Source organism: Apis mellifera, linkage group LG11, assembly GCF_003254395.2.
Source record: "Apis mellifera strain DH4 linkage group LG11, Amel_HAv3.1, whole genome shotgun sequence".
NCBI classification, from domain to species: Eukaryota; Metazoa; Arthropoda; class Insecta; order Hymenoptera; family Apidae; genus Apis; species Apis mellifera.
In genome coordinates, this window is record NC_037648.1 from 14,007,049 (window position 1) to 14,023,627 (window position 16,579).

General features: G+C 33.3%; 2 protein-coding genes and 1 long non-coding RNA gene across 6 annotated transcripts in view; 1 reads left to right on the plus strand and 2 right to left on the minus strand.

The window, feature by feature from the left end:
• Window positions 1–1,934: 1,934 nt before the first annotated feature.
• LOC552557 (lipoamide acyltransferase component of branched-chain alpha-keto acid dehydrogenase complex, mitochondrial) lies at window positions 1,935–6,647 on the minus strand. Its single transcript, XM_624933.6, has 6 exons — window positions 6,511–6,647; window positions 6,288–6,393; window positions 4,565–4,689; window positions 3,786–4,323; window positions 2,486–2,881; window positions 1,935–2,286 (listed from the first exon to the last, which is right to left on the minus strand). Exons 2-6 carry the CDS (start codon window positions 6,324–6,326, stop codon window positions 2,050–2,052), a joined length of 1,335 nt encoding a protein of 444 aa, XP_624936.3. The 5' UTR covers window positions 6,327–6,393; window positions 6,511–6,647; the 3' UTR covers window positions 1,935–2,049.
• Window positions 6,411–7,902, plus strand: LOC113219126. Its single transcript, XR_003305776.1, has 2 exons — window positions 6,411–6,550; window positions 6,630–7,902. It is a non-coding gene; the product is annotated as an uncharacterized LOC113219126 (long non-coding RNA).
• Window positions 7,903–8,078: 176 nt separating this feature from the next.
• Window positions 8,079–16,579, minus strand: part of mGlutR1 (metabotropic glutamate receptor 1) — a 30,457-nt gene continuing 21,956 nt past the window's right edge. For 2 of the 4 annotated variants that reach the window (XM_006566243.3, XM_006566244.3), the window contains exons 5-7: window positions 15,099–15,755; window positions 14,457–14,928; window positions 8,079–10,971 (exon numbers count right to left, since the gene is read on the minus strand). In XM_006566243.3, coding sequence (XP_006566306.1) covers window positions 10,826–10,971; window positions 14,457–14,928; window positions 15,099–15,755 — 1,275 coding nt within the window. In that variant the 3' untranslated portion in view covers window positions 8,079–10,825. 4 annotated transcript variants of the gene reach the window in all.

The following is a 16,579-nucleotide window of genomic DNA, read 5'->3' on the forward strand; positions in this document are numbered from 1 at the left end:
TGTAAATGGGTAGAGCTGTGAGATAAATGTTTAGAAAGATTGATGATAAATGACACAAATGAATACTGTTTAAGTCAAGATATGAGTTATAACCAATATATTATTTGTATCCCAGAACTTTTATAACAAAATAACAATCGCACTTCACTTTACCTCGCATTTACAGAATAATTACTACGCACATTCTCTTAATATATGTATTTCATTACATATTTTATAACAGTTTTAATTAATTTTGTTAGTTATATAAGGATTTAGAAGAAATGATTTATGCATTTTTGAAAGTATGTTTAAATAATATTTATTTTTTTTATTGTCTTTCAAAGTCAGTACGATGTATTTTTGGTATTCATTTTTGTGGTCAATTTCTTTAATAAGTTAATTTTATATAAATATAAATACATATACATATATGTATTTATATATTATACAGTTACATGATAGCTTTAAAATGAAAATATGCATGCATGTGCTCACATGATTGTTGAGTATGACTTCATATACATATATATATATATAAATTGTTCTCTTCTATAACTATCTGAGCTTCGAATTTTTCAGTATGTTATTTGGAATTATAGCGAAGTTTAGAGAGAGAACTTCGAGAATTATAACAAAAAGTTATATTTTCAGAAAGATTTCCTTCAAGTATACCGGTACAACTTATTCAGTGAATAAGAATTACTCTTTCTATGTAAAATACATAGAATTTTGATATATTTTAGAAATAAATTGACGAAAAAGAGCAGATTATTTTTGATTTAAATATTTTGTGAAAGTAATTTTAGATAACTATATACTTGTACTCATACATATAATTATAAAGTATTCTTAGTCAAATTATTTAATTATTTTTTATGAGTACATATAGTTCTATGATATATATATATATAAAATTAGCTTGAGATTTAAATTTTGGATTAATTAAATTATCAATAATAATCTGCATACCTAGTCATATTGGAAAGTATGAAATATAATGAGGGTGAATTATAATTTCATCTAATAATATTTTTATTTCTATTAATAATTTGTGTAATTTTTTTAAATATCAATTTTACTTTAAGATTTATGATAGAAAAGAATGATATATTTATTGTATGCTTTACGTTTCAACAAATACTCTTATATTCATTATTAGTATAGTGTACAAAGTAAACTTTAAATATGTATTAATGTTTTCATAATAAGATATAATACTTTGTTTAATATGTATTATGTTGTGCTCAAATACTCAATTAGAATTTTCTGCAAGATAAATTAATATTTTGATTGTTAAAAAAAGAATTTTGGACCATAAAACGCATATACAATCTTTTCTACTACTCTAACTACTAAACAGACTGACTACTTTTTGAGCAAATATTTAAGTGGCATTTAATGGAATGTATTGATTGTACGGGAAATGTGTGATTAGAAATGGTACATGAAACTGTATATATAAAAAATTAAAAATATGTAAGTAAACAAGTGGTCGTACTCATTACTTAGATTTTAATTTGAATTTTGATTCTTTTTTTTTTTGATATTTTTCTTTCTTTTTATAACTTTTTTTTTTATTTCATAAAATTAATCATTGATTTTAATTTGAATAGAATAATTTTTTAAGTAAATTATAAAATAAAAATTATTAATAAGAAAACAATAATTAGTACAACCACTTTCTCGACCTATTTTTTGGAATATCTATTCAAACAATTTGTATAACAATGTATAAATTAAATGTACAAAAAATGCTCACAGTGGTTTGACTGGTCATCATATAATAATTACCATACAGTTGTAACACTTTGAATATGTTAGGCAAAGATATTTTAACTTTCTTAAAAAGTCCTAGTTGGTTGTGCAGCAATAAATAAATTAATATTTACGTATAAAATGTTTCCAAATTTGTATTATTCTCTATCTATTCTTATAAAATCGAAATACAATTATAAGATTCTCGATTGTTTATTATATATAAAATTCAAATCATTATATATATATATATACATAAATAAATTTCCATTAAAAACATGCTTATTAAAATATTTCAGACATATATCATTTTTATACTCCTAATAATAAAAATATAGGATTTTCTATATAATATTTCCAAAAATTCGAATACTTTGCCATTGTAACACCGTCCACTACCCGATGATCGGCGGCCCAACTAATAGAAATTATATTTGTGGCTACAATATTTTGTTTATCATCAAATCGTGGTAATTTTTGTATTTTTCCAAATGCGCCAATCGCAATTTGTGGAGGAAGAATCACTGGTTTTGTATATGTTCCACCAACCTGTAAATAGCAGTTAAATTTTAAATATATTATTTTAAATTTATTATAAATATATTAAATAAGAATTAATTTAAATTTAAAAATTTGAAATTTAAATTAAAATTAATTTAAAATAACTTTAAAATTTAATTCAATTGTTTAATAATTAATATTACTTGATTTGTTTTGATTTTTTTTTAGAAAATATTTTTAAACTTACAACACCGATATTTGACAGCGTAAATGTTGTATTCGATAAATCGTTTAATGGAATTGAAGATTTTTTTCCAAATTTTTGTAATCGGTTCAATTCTTTCGTAATCTCTATGATATTCAAATTTTGAACATCTTTAATATTCGGTACAATTAAACCCTCAGATGTATCCATAGCAATACCAATATTATGACTCTTTTGAACGCGCAACGCTTGATTTTCCTCATCAAGCCAGCTGTTTAGCTGTGGCACTTTTTCTAACGCTCTAGATGCAGCCTTTATGAAGAATGGCATAAAACTTAATGAAATGCCTTCATCTTTCAGTGAATCTTTCACTTCGTTCCGGTAATCTATCAATCTGTTAATGTTACACTCATCGCTATATACGAAATGTGGTATATTCTGTAAATAATAGTGCACTGTTAATTTTATATATTTTTTTTAATGAATTCATTTAATTATATGTTTATTTGGAATAATTAATGATATTAATATACAGAGAAACATATATACTTCATATTTGAACATAAAGATATAGAATTAAGAGATGAAATAATTAAAATGGTTATATTTTTTGAAACACTTTAACATTTCATCTATCGAGCCGAATACTACTCGGATTCGATCGATTGCTATCAATCGTATGTATGAACGTCATTTTCAGACGATGCATTTCTATTATCGAGTTCGTCATAATTCTCACATTTCAATCACCGATATAATATATTGAAAATTCGCAATATGACAATTAATCGAACTCGTTATTATTAAATTATGAATTTTTTTGTTTCTTTTTTGTTATTCATAAAACCATTGTCATTTAAATTAATTTTGATTGATAAATTAGTTTATTCAATCATTAATTTATCTATTTGCTATGTATTGTTTTATGCTAATTAACAAACTGTTTATTGATAGCTGTTATAATCACATGAAACATGTGATAGACAAAATTTTACTAATTTTGCAGTTTATGCATGGTTGCATTTTAATTAATAAGTTATACTTATTAATATTGCAGTTTCGAGGCATTTATTATGAGACATATATTATACATTATTATCTTAAAAAATCCTTTCTTAATAATTAATATATAAATAATTCAATTTAAACATAGATTTTTCGTTTTTTATATGCTCAATAAGAAATGAAAAAATAAAAAATATATACATAAATTTTTTAGAGATAAGAAAGAAGATAAATCAAAATGTTTTAAAATTATTCGATTAAAATAAATGATATAAATATATTTTTTAAGAATTTCAATTTTACAAAATATTTTCGCGTAATAGAAAATTCAACTTACCAAGGATTGCGTCATCGTTTTCCACATATGTTTGCTATAACCTTTTATCGGTACCACCGTCTCCATTGTTGATTTTTCTTCGACTTTTTCCCCCATAGGATTAACAGAAATTTTTTCCAAGTGATTCAATATATCTTCTTTAAGTACTCGACCATCTTTACCATTGGAAACAACATCCTTTAAGTTAATATTCTTCTCCATAGCTATCCTTCTAACTGCAGGAGTGGCTAAGATTTTTTTCACTATATGTTTTTCTTCGTTGCTTTCAAAATTTTGTTTACTTTTAGTATTTGTGGTTTGTTGTTGTTGCTGCTGTTGCAGATTTTCAGAGATCGTTGTTTTATCTTGTGCGTTTCCATTGTCGTCATCTAATTCAATGTCCAGCAATGAATTCCCTATCAGAACTATATCATCCACCTTGTAGTGCAAGGCTTTAATTAATCCATCGTAACGGCTGGTAATCGTCACAGATGCTTTGTCGCTTTGAACCTCACAAATGTTATCGAATTGAGACACTCGGTCGCCTGGTTTCACGTACCTATATATTTGAATATACAGAGCTACATTTCATTTGTCTTTAATACGTTTGGAATAAAACGTATTGTCGCACTATTAATGGATACTTTCGATGTATTTATATATAGGTTATGTGTTATTTAAAAAGAATTTTTTTTTAAACGTATTTTCAGAAAAAGATAATTTAATAATGGTAAAGAGAAATGATCGATAATTACGAACGTGGATATAATGATTAACGGAAAATTCATTGGTTTGCTCACCATTCTTTTATCGTGACGTCTCGAATTCCTTCTCCGATATCCGATAGTTTGAAGGGGACGACGGTTCCGTATCGAAAGTAGCTTACGGAGAAAAATCGACATTTTTGATCGCGTATATTTTTACCCTAAATAAACATTAATTTTTTTATAAATTCGTCAGCAATAACTTGGCAACTCCTTGCTTCTGAACAATTTCGTGTACCTATTTTAAATTTATATTAGAAACGAAATAAGAAAATTATATATTTGTATTTACGCGCCAAACTAAAATACTATCTTATACATTGAATTTGGCGTATTGAATTTGTTATCGATTGTTATTCAAATTCGATCAATTTAATTTCGATTATACAATCGATTGTAGTATGACGTTCTGTAGCCATCTTTAGTTTGAATTTTGACTTAAGCAAGTGAATCAGACGTGAATAAAGTGAAGTAAAAATTGTCGAAAAATAATCGAATAGAAACGAATTGGTGATTTAAAAAATCAATTAATAGTAATATATTTGCTTGAAGATAATTCGAATCAATATATAAATTAAATCAACTGCTTGTGGATAATTTTCTCAGATCCGAAGATGAATACATTAAGCTTAATAATGGGAAGGAAACGTCTGTACTGGTAAATGATTACCTATTTACATAATTTATCTTATATTTTGATATCTGTATTAAGCAAAACAAAACATATATTTAATATAAATCAAGTGTTTTGATTTTTTAATATTTTGTTACAAATATTTGAATAAAATTAATTATTTAGACGATTGTAATATGTAATAGGAAACATTAACCAATCGCATCGTACAATTTATAGAAATTATCCAATCAAAACGATTCTTATTTTTTCAAATTTTTCCTATTTTTAAAAACTATGTAATAATTCATTATTTAATCAAATATACATCATATTCAATTCGAAATTTGAAACAGAATCAAAATGAATAGAAATCAAATTGGAAACCTTTCATAATTCTCTATTAATTCCGTTACATATTCTGACACAAAATGTAGACGCTTTTAGCAACTTTGATCAGATGGCTAGGTCGCGTGTTAATTTCATTTATTGCGACACGGTTACGTGTTTATTACTTTAGTAGTTCTCTGATGTATAATTTGCTCAGAGACCACAAAATGGAGTGTATCGTAAGAGGTGACGTTCTCTAGCAGAACATATATTGGCTCTCTAAAGGTTGAACAATCCCAATATAAACGGCATATAACTAGATTGCTAGCCATATCTACGTCATGTTCATTAAACACATCAGATGATACGATGCAAAGAATACTTGTTATTTTCCTTGTTCTCTATATATTTTAATTATTTAATTTGATTTTTGATATTAAGTGTGACAAATTCATCTTGTTAATAAAATAATCGTAAATGTTAAATATTATTCTCATCTTTGCTTAAATCAATCATTTTTATATTTTAGAATTTTGTTCAAATTGAAATATTTCATAATTCATGTATAAATAACTTCGTCTATTATGATTGATTTTTTTTTTTATTTTTATATGACATATATATTTCAATTTAAACAACATTTCAAATATTGAACATCAAAGTGATTCGATTTGTCACGGTATCGTTTTGTTCGTTAAACGTGCACTCGAAAATTACCGAGGATAGCCGAAATTACACGATGTATAAATATCGATAATATATATAATTTGTCGATTCGTACGAAGATATATCGCTTTAAATTCAGTATTCTCTTACCAAAAATGTTAAAAACGTGAACTTCTTGGTTATTGCCATCGCTTTACTAGAAAATATTCACCAGTTCCGAATATAAATCGAGATATTCTTTTGAAATATATCGCAGCTAATGGAGAAATGAAAGATTGTCCATAATTATAAAGATATAAGAGTGTAGATCTTTCAAGCAAGCATGTTATTATCATTGCGTCAGTATTATCAAAATAATATATTGTTTACGTACTTGGAAGAGAAATTACGCAACTTCTGTATCAGCGGCACTGGTAAAGAATAAAATTATTTTGTATTTAACGAACGACTATATTCCGTTACATTCCTTTGATGCACAAACGTTAATTTCAGGCTCTTTCGTGGTTTTGTTCGTCGTTGATAACATTTATGATCGTCGTTAATCGATTGAAATTTTGACATTATTTAAATTTAAATGCACATTGGATCTACATAATAATGAAACAACTGTGATAACGATTATTTTCAAATATACAATTATTTTCATATATATACAATTATTTAATTGCTTTTTCTTCTAATCAGACACATCTGTACAGAATCGAATATCGAAACATTCTTCTTCTATTTCAATGATTTTTTTTAATATTTTCGATTGTTTAAAAAAATTTGGCTTTGTATGCAAATTATGAATATTCTTACAGGGGTCACTCAATATTAAGATACATTTAAATGTAAAAATATTTTTTCATGATGTGTAAATGTGTCGAATACAAGACTTATGTAACAGTTTATATTTAAAGAAAATTAAATAAATTTGATTCTATAAAAATGACGAATCAAATTCGATCGTTTATTAGCATTTAAAAGTATATAGAAATAAAGAACGAATATAGGTTAGATCGCGACGCGGCTCATGGATATGATTGCTATTTATTTATTAAATTATAATTTTTAAGATTTTGTATAATTTTATATCACATATTAACGTGTTTTTATTTGAAAAATACTAAGTGTTACTTTAAGTGTTACTTTAAGTGTCAGTTCGAAAATTATTTAAACCAATAGTTAATCTAGATATTAAAACATAAAAGCATTAAAAATCAACGAAATTGTAAACGTAAATGTAATCGGTCATCTAGAATTCAAAATTGAAAGCACAGCCGGACAATTTGATTCTCGTTGGCTGCTAATTTATCTGTCACTAAAATCAGGTTACAGTCCCATAAGTCACTATAGCGAATGTGACGCTTACGTCATCGGATTTACGTGCCTGTATGAATTTTCTGATTATATTAAAGCGGAATTAAAATTATTTTATCAAATATATCGATAATATATACATTGGTCTTGAAGTGATAATTCAGAGATTTCGAACGTATTATATATACGATTTATCCCTTTATCTTATGTAATGTACGATATCAATTATTTCGGAATAGCTAACGTAAATTAGTTACAGATATAATATATATATATGTGTATATTATATTTTTACTTTTAAAATAAATGATTGTGATATAATTATTAGTAATAGAAACAAAAAAGTGCGAAATGATTTAATTGAGGGTTAAGTGCATAGTGAATGTAGTGCCATGTTTTTTTTGGCGCGAATTATGAATTTGGTAACGAAATTTATCAAATACAATGCAAATATCGAAATCAAGATAGACAATTTATTTAATTAAATTAAATTTCCGTTGAAAAGTGATATTAAAAAATGATTAAACTTTTAATTTATCTAATTAAATTTGATCGATTTATTTTTTTATTATTATTCGTAAGTAATTGGAACGAAGGAGAGGAATTATTTTTTTAGGTAGGAATAATAAAATGCCATAATTCCATTTGACGGGGAAAATCTATTTCAATGCTCGATGTTATAATAATAAAAGATACAAAGTTATCTTTTTGTACGATGCTTCACGTTTCACGTCAAAGTATAATTTTATTCCCCCATCTTTCTTCATTTAATAACGAATTTTCCGTTTCGTAACATTTGAATCATTCGCGTGTTACAATTTATCGAAGATTACAATTTCATGTATGAATAGTTCGTGTAACAAGTTAATTTTTTTTCTATCTCGATTTTTCTTAACTATAAGTCCAATCTTTGCAGTTTAAGCGAATTATAATTTTCAAGGTCGCGCACGAGGTCGTTTTAAATCACACTCTTTCGTGTTCTTACTTTCGCGCTTTCGTAACGACTAACCATCTTGGAATAACGAAATCAAGATGTTGTTTTTTAATCGAGTGTAAATTCCGATATTGGTCGAGCCAGGTTAAAGGTTCGCCTTAAAGCGATTTATTTATTGTCTACTGTTCATGAAAGAAGTGTGTATACGTGTGTGCGTGTATGCGAGTATATATATATATATATTGAATTTACGCCGTCACGTAGTCGGCCTAGTTTCAAAATTTTCCGCCATTCATTTTTCCCCTGTCATTGTCACTTCTCTCTCCGACTCCTTTCTCCTCCCTTACATTCTTCCTGTGCTCCAGTTATTGTTCTAAAAGTTTCGCACGGCGAACTATGGAATTGCACTTCTTTTACGATCCTTTTTATTGACTGTTGGTAATTCCGTTATACGCGATCCACCACTTTACCGATAGTTAGAAACAACATAAATAAACCTTTATAAACCGCTCAACTCGTTAGAGATATCGTGATAATGTTACATCTAAGGGAATAAAAAATATCGAAGAAGTATGTATAATTCGAATGAAAATTTAATTTCGGTCCCCGATTATAACGACTTCTTTCGACTTCTTCGAAGTAAGATGCAACTTGGATATCGACAGAGCATCGCGAATAAAATTAATAAGAAATTCACGCAATTATTACGCGTCCCGAGGAAGGAACACACGAGATCTCGCGCAGCGATAATAACTCTGTGTATATGTATAAGTACGTGTGTGTTAAGTATCCTATTTTTTTTTAATAATATGTATATAATATATATACATGTCGCGGAATGTAAATATTTTTCTCCTTTTTCTTTTTTTTTTCTTTATATATATATATATATATATATAAATATATATATATATGTATAGTTCGTCAACGATCTACGTGGGAGAAGTGGACAATGAACGTCGATCACTCGAAACAAGCTAATTACATATGCGCGAGCGAACCATTTCCGACAGAATAATTTCTGGCACGAGCTTATCCCTTACGCGCGAATGCACACCGTGCATGCATTCCAACGATTTAGTAGCACAGTTTCGAACCAAATACCGAAAGAGAAAACTCCATTCGGTCGCGTCATTATTAATCGTAATCGAGTTTAATCATCGACACGCGGGTGAACACGCCGGTTCGATCGTGCCAATTAGTCGGCTCGTTAAACCAATAAACGATACAAACATTGTAAAGTACATTTGCCGGTCACAGATTAGCTCGAGCAACGAGTCGAATTTTTCTCGTGGATTTACATTATCTTATGTCCGTTTCATCAATTTACGATTCGTTTGAACACGTATTCTCTCGTCCATAAGTATACCCGTTTATAATTATAATTTGCATGAAAAAATACAATGACATAATATTGAACATGGCACGAGGAATATTCAAAATTTTTTTTATAATTATTTTTTTAATTATTAGTCTTGATATTCTGACGAGTTAACAATTCGAAGCATTTAATTAATTAAATTACTCAACGGAGAGATATCAGAAAGCAGATATTATTAGACGCATTTAATAAAATATAAAATTTCAAACGAGCATCGTTTCATAATAATAATAATAATTTACATTGTATGTCAATCGTTCGTTAAAACCGGCAAGTATCTACACACACACACACACACACTTATGCATAGAGAACTTATATATAAGTTCAAACTCGTGCCACCAGGTTACGTTCGTGTTACCACGGTACCTAATAACATAGGCGTATATATATATATATAAATATCCGTGTTCATATATTATTCACGAGGATAACCGTTTGTAACGTAACAGTAACAATAACAACAGCGATCTCAATTACGATCGAGTGATCTCGATATATATATATAATGAACGAGCGAAGACGACAGTTTACGACGGCACAGATACGATCCGAGTGTCGTGTAATCGAATAATAGGCAACGCGGATTTTTTTAATTTAAATAGTTCGCTTAACTTAAGAAGTCCACGCACCACTCTTTTAATCGCACATCGCACCTGCGCGATACGTAATAAAACGAGAGAGAAATCTACAAGTATATATATACACATTGCGTATATGTTTATCCTTTTCCTTCTTTCATCCGTCGAATCGAAAGACACGATTCTACCGTGGAAGGAAGGAAGTTGAGCTTACCCCACATCGAGGAACCAGCGTATCGTAGGAACAAGCGGCGCGCACAAAGAAGGAAAAATCGGAAGTGGCCTCGGATTAAGCCACAGATTTTTACCGTCGCTCCTTTTTGCCGCGCAACACGTTTCTCTAAGCTCGCCACTGCTATCCCGCCGCTTTTTATTAACACGGATTCGCACTATTCACTGCGCTCCTTCGTTCGGAAGTCCAGAGGGGGCGAGAGAAGTTGGCCAACCGCCAGGACGCCCCCCTCTCCCTCGAGTAAGAATTGTAGCTTCCCTACAGCTGCGCCACTTGCTCGTTATTAGTTTTGCTCGATGCGTTCGATGCCAAGGAGATCTCCGTCACTCCTACCGACGTTTGCACCGCTGCCGTGAGCGCGCTTTGAAGCGGCATGCTCTCGCTGGTCAGCTCGCATCCCGTATCTGAAATTTATTAAATTTTACGTCCATACAGATTTATTATATAATAGGATAAATAGGATAAAAAATGTTCGAATTCCCGATCTTCAATTTTATTTATTCGCAACGCTGTTACGAGGAGGAAAACTCTTCAAACACGAACTCGTTAAATCTTCAATTTCAATCCCTATTAAAATTTTGTAAAACTTTGAACGTGTCAATTAGTTCCGCCACTTGACGCCTTAATTCGCGACACATCGGTTCCAACGATTATGCACACTTGGCTGGTGCCAAGCGCCTTCTGAAACGCGACGAAAGGAAGATTTTAACGATGATAGAGAGTGTCATTTACGATAGGAAACTAGGATCTCTTTCTCAATTGTTTGAAGATTGGAAACATTTTAGTCAACCGTTTCATTCGTATCGAACGAATCGCTTTCTCTCTCTCTCTCTCGCGCGCGAATCCTGCGCCATGATGAAAAAGACAAAGAAGGATCGTCGTGTGGGAGAAACGGCGATGTAATTGGTGGAAAAGTTGGTGGCGTATTTTGCGTATAGGCGCAATCCGCGCAGGAAAGCGGCTTTAAACTTCCGCGGAAACAACACCGGGAAATGAAAATCTCCACTATTAGTTCGAAACTTAACTCCGCGGAGAGTTGGAAAGAGCAAACGGCTGGCGGCCGGCCGGCCATATCGTTCCTCTCTGATGATCATCGAAGTTAAACCTTCGTTTAATTGGAATTGATATTTGGTCAGGGGTGGGAGGGGAGGGAACCTTCCTTCATTCGAAACGAAATAAAAGAAGAAAAAAAATCTCTTCCCTGATAAATTAAAATTGGGTATTATTTAAAAGGGACTCGAGAGAAATGGAATCTTTCCGTATTTAAAATTGGTTTCATCCTGTTGGAAGTTTTTCTAGAAACGAAACGAGATCGATCGAAGAACAACCGTTCGTATTATTAAATCGTTCGATCGAAACGGAAACGTACGAGAGGGGAAGATAGAGATAGAGAAATGGACGATTACTGGATGATTGACGAGGATGGAAAAATTCTAAAATTACCGATCGCGTATCGGACGCGATGATAAGAGCATGACGTGACGTATCGATTGTTCGAGGTTAAAAAAAAAAAGAGGAGGGGATGGGCGAAAAAGGAGAAAAGAAAGTGACGGGAAACATTGTTTTGATAGTAGATCGAATAAGGACGAAGCTTCCCTCGAGAGAGAAAAATGTCGATCGTAATTAGCGTTAAGAGGTTCGATCTCTGGCGATATTTCCCTTATACGCGATATTAACCGCGTGTTTCGACTCCTCCTATCCAACTAACGAGCGGATAATTAGTACGCAGTTAATAATACATTCCGGCTGATCGATCCTCGGCGAGGAGAAGCCTTGATTTTAGACGAGCCATCTCTCTCTCTCTCCCATTTAGAGAATCGATCGTTTCGAAATTTTCGAAAACACCCGCCCCTCTCCTCCTTCCTTTGAAAATTTAATATCTCGTAATATCGGGAGGGAAACGAAGGAAACGAGGGGAGAAGGGGGAGGGGAGGGGAGGGGAGGGGAGGGGAGAGAGAGAGAGAGAGAGAGAGAGAGAGAGAGAGAGAGAGAGAGAGAGAGAGAGAGAGAGAGAGAGAGAGAGAGAGAGAGAGAGAGAGAGAGAGAGTTGGCAACCAGCGACGACTAACGATTCTCGGCTAAATTCCACACGTAAATTGCACTCTCGCTGTGGAGTAATGGTGCGAGTAACTGCGGCGAAATGACTTCCCTCTCTAATGTACGAGGAACACCGAGGGATCGGTGGAATATTATTTAAAACAAAGCGTCAAACGAATCTTTGAAAAAAATGAAGCAAAATAGCGTTTCGAGCTACAGCAAGAGAGAGAGAGAGAAATTCTAAGTGTGCAAAAAAAATATTCTTATTATTATTAGCCTTTGATTATTCGAGCCTCTTCTTCCGATCTGAATCTTACAAAATTGTGCACAGTCGTACGAAGGATGACCAGCTCACAGCAGAGACTCTTTTATCGCGAGGACGAGGATACTTCGGGTGGGGAGCGAGGAGAGGGGAGAAGGAGAAAGAGGTGGGGAGAAAGAGAGAGAGAGAGAAACGGACATGGCAGGTTCAAGAATTAACTTAATAATTTACCGCAGCGTGAATCCTTGCACGCCCGTGTAACTAACCCATGTAATTACGTGTAAGGGACAATGGTAACGAAGGAATCGATTTCCATACGGAAATTGGACGGAGAACCGATCCACTGGTATCGAGTATTATTTCAGACTCGAGAGAAACAAAACCGAGCGAAGTGAAATTGGCGAAGAAGAAAAGAAATTAGCGATTGTTCAAAGAGATCACCTTTCTCATCCGAATAAAGTGTAAAAAATTGTTGGAATCGATGGAAAATTTGTATTCGTAATGTGATCGAATCATCGAGAAAAATTTACCTGTCCTTTGGATTTCCTAATTTTCAAGAATCATCATCCATCGTTCGAATTCTTAAATTCGAAATTTGAAATTTCAAAACTTTCGTGTCCCACGCTCGAATCGGCGAATAACAATCGTCTCTTCTATTTATACGGCTCGACCTTAGGGATCGGGTTACGCGAGTTGCGAACTCGATACACGAAGAAAGTACGAGAAGACAACGGTCGTTGAGCGAGGAGAGGCGGTGTTACAAGATGTTGGCGGCGTGCCGAGGCGCTCGCCACCATCGGTGTTTCGGTCATTTTCTTCGTAATTTTGCGAGTCGAGTCGGATTCGGATTCGGATTCGGATTCGGATTCGGATTATTATTAGCCCCCACCTTGCTCCATTTTCTAAAAATGGAACGCCGGCTATATTGTATTTCGTGTTTCGTTTTATGTGATCGTTTTTCTTTTTTTTTTTTTTTAAATAGAATTTCAATCTTGGCAATTTGACGATTCGTGACTGAGGTTTCCCTTTTCGTTTCACGTTTGGGATAATTGTTTTAAAAAAAGGAAGATTCTAAAATTTTTGTTTTGGGAGTTGAATTTACGCGTACGAGTAATGCATGTAACACGTATAATGCGTAATCAATACGTCCACCGTTTGCGACCGTTTGCTTATCTTGGCCACTGATCTCTGCAGACTCACAGACGATATTTTATATTGGAATACACGTCTATCTCGCAGTAGATAAATCATCTTTCCCTCACATTTTCATCGATCGATAATTTATCATGAAAAGAGATTTAATCGTTTTCCATCAATCAAACGAATTTTTCAATATACATATATATATGTATATATGTATATATATCAAATCTTTCGAATTATTCTTTTAAACGAATACATTTTGATTCCTCGTTTTTCAACCACAATATTTAACTATGCTATCACACGTACTAAAGGAAGAGATGTATTCATTTATATATACACGGTTGTACATTTTTCAATACTATACTCTTTATATTTAATTACACATTTGGTGATGGAAGAGATATATTCATTTATATGTATATACGATTTTTTAACGAAACTCACATTTGGTGATGGAAGAGGTGCCGGCGCTGCTTCCCTGTTTTTTCGATTTGTCTCCCATGGTGACCTTCCTCCGGATATTTTTGTCCGGTTGGAAGAGGATGATGTATATCTTGGGGGAATAAAGGCAAACGAGTGTGACGGTCGCGCTCAGGCTGATGGCAACGCAGAGAGTGGTGATCTGTGTCTCGTGCGCGTTCCCGGTACCAAAGTATATCGGGACGAACGCCAGCCATATGATGCAGGTTGTGTACATGGTGAAGCCGATGAACTTGCTCTCGTTGAAGTTCTCCGGTATTTTCCGCGTCTTCACCGCGTACACGGTCGAGATCAGGATCAGCAACGCGTTGTACAACTGGGAGAAAAGGAAGCTCATATCCTGAATGTTGCATTTGAGAATCACTTGCTTACGATCCGGATAGAAGAATCTCGTGCCCGGCGGCTCGATGATCATCCACACCAGCGTCAGCACGATCTGAAATTATTTTTTTTTCTTTTTTTGGGAGGAGAAAAAGGAATGGAACGAAAGAAGGAAGTTATGGAAAAATAAATTTTCTAACCCGTCTATTCCAAATTACATACACTACCACGAGATTCCATTACACCGATAATTAGAACAGTTCGATTCACCATATCCATATTCACCTGTAATGCGATGAGAGCTGCCGCGATGCACACTTGGGACGCGGGACTGATGTACCTAGGTCTGACCGCGGTTCTCGACGCCGAGTCGAAAATCCTCGCGATCCTGTTCGTCTTGGTCAGCAGCGCCCCGTACACGGCGCTGAAGCTCACACCAACACCGAACCTTTGCAGTATGCAGGTGACGGTGGTGGGCGTGGCCAAGAGGAGGAACGTGTTCAAATAGCAGACGAGTACCCCCGCCAGCAGGATGATGGTCAGCTCGCGGCCGGACGCCCTCACCACAGGTGTGTCCCTGTGGTGGAACAGGAGGCACGCGACCGCCATAGTTGCCACGATACCCAGGCACGAGATCACAGCAGGGGCGATCGCGAACGCGCTGTTCCACCTGATGTGATTGATCGCCAACTGGTAGCAACCTCTCTTGTCCTCGTGCGGCCATTTTCCAGGCCCGCAGTCCATGCAGGTGTACTCGTCGTGCACGTACTCGTACTCCTCGCACTGGTCGCACACCCAGCAACAAGTGTCACCCTGTTGCTTCTTTATCATACCTGGCTCGCAAGGTAGGGAGCACGCGGAGATCGGTATATCCTTGGTACCTCGTGCCCAGATCAGCTCCTCGGTGCGGATGTCCAGCGAGTTGAACCATTTCCCCACCACCTGAAAAGTGTACGCGCGATTACGCATCGATTTTCGCGTATGTGATTTTTCTTTTTTTTTTTCGAAGATTTTTGATCGTAGATTTCGTAGATCTTTTTTTTTTTATTTAATGTGGGAATTGAAATTTTGAATTGTGAATCTCTGTTTGAACGAATGATTTTTTTTTTATTTAGGAAATCGAAGCGAACGATCTTTAATAGGATTTTTAATTTAAGTGGTGGTGATTTTTGAACTGTGAATTTCGTGAATCGAAGAACCGATTTTTAATTATACAGAATGAAAATTTTTTGAATTTCTTTCCCACGACTGATCTTTTGTTAATTTTATTGTTATTATTATTATGAATCGTTATTTGATTCACAATCCTTTGTTCATCTCTCTTATACGTATTTTAATTTTGGATTTTTTTGAAAAAATATCTGTCTCTCTCTCTCTCTAAATATTTTTATCTCGTCCTAATTTTCAATAATTTTATCTTCGAACTCGGTAAATTTGAGAATCACAGTGAATTCGAAAAATCCGTGTCACAGATCACGTTTCGCGTTGATCATGGTGGGAAATTGTAGAATTTTCGGGAGGCGGTGGATGGCGTAGCTTGTTTCGAGGACGGGCGTGATCGACGTTGAAATTTCGGGTTGAAGTCTATTGGACGGGGCAGTCGAGTGGACGCTCGAAACGAGATACCGCGATTTCAATTCTGAGCACTCTGTTGTAACTCTGCTCTGCCGAAACAGTACAAAATTCGGAAAAGAATTCATTCCCCTGGGGAAGAAATTTTTTTCGTTCTAACCTAAAAAAAAAAATGTATACACCGTTTCTTTTTT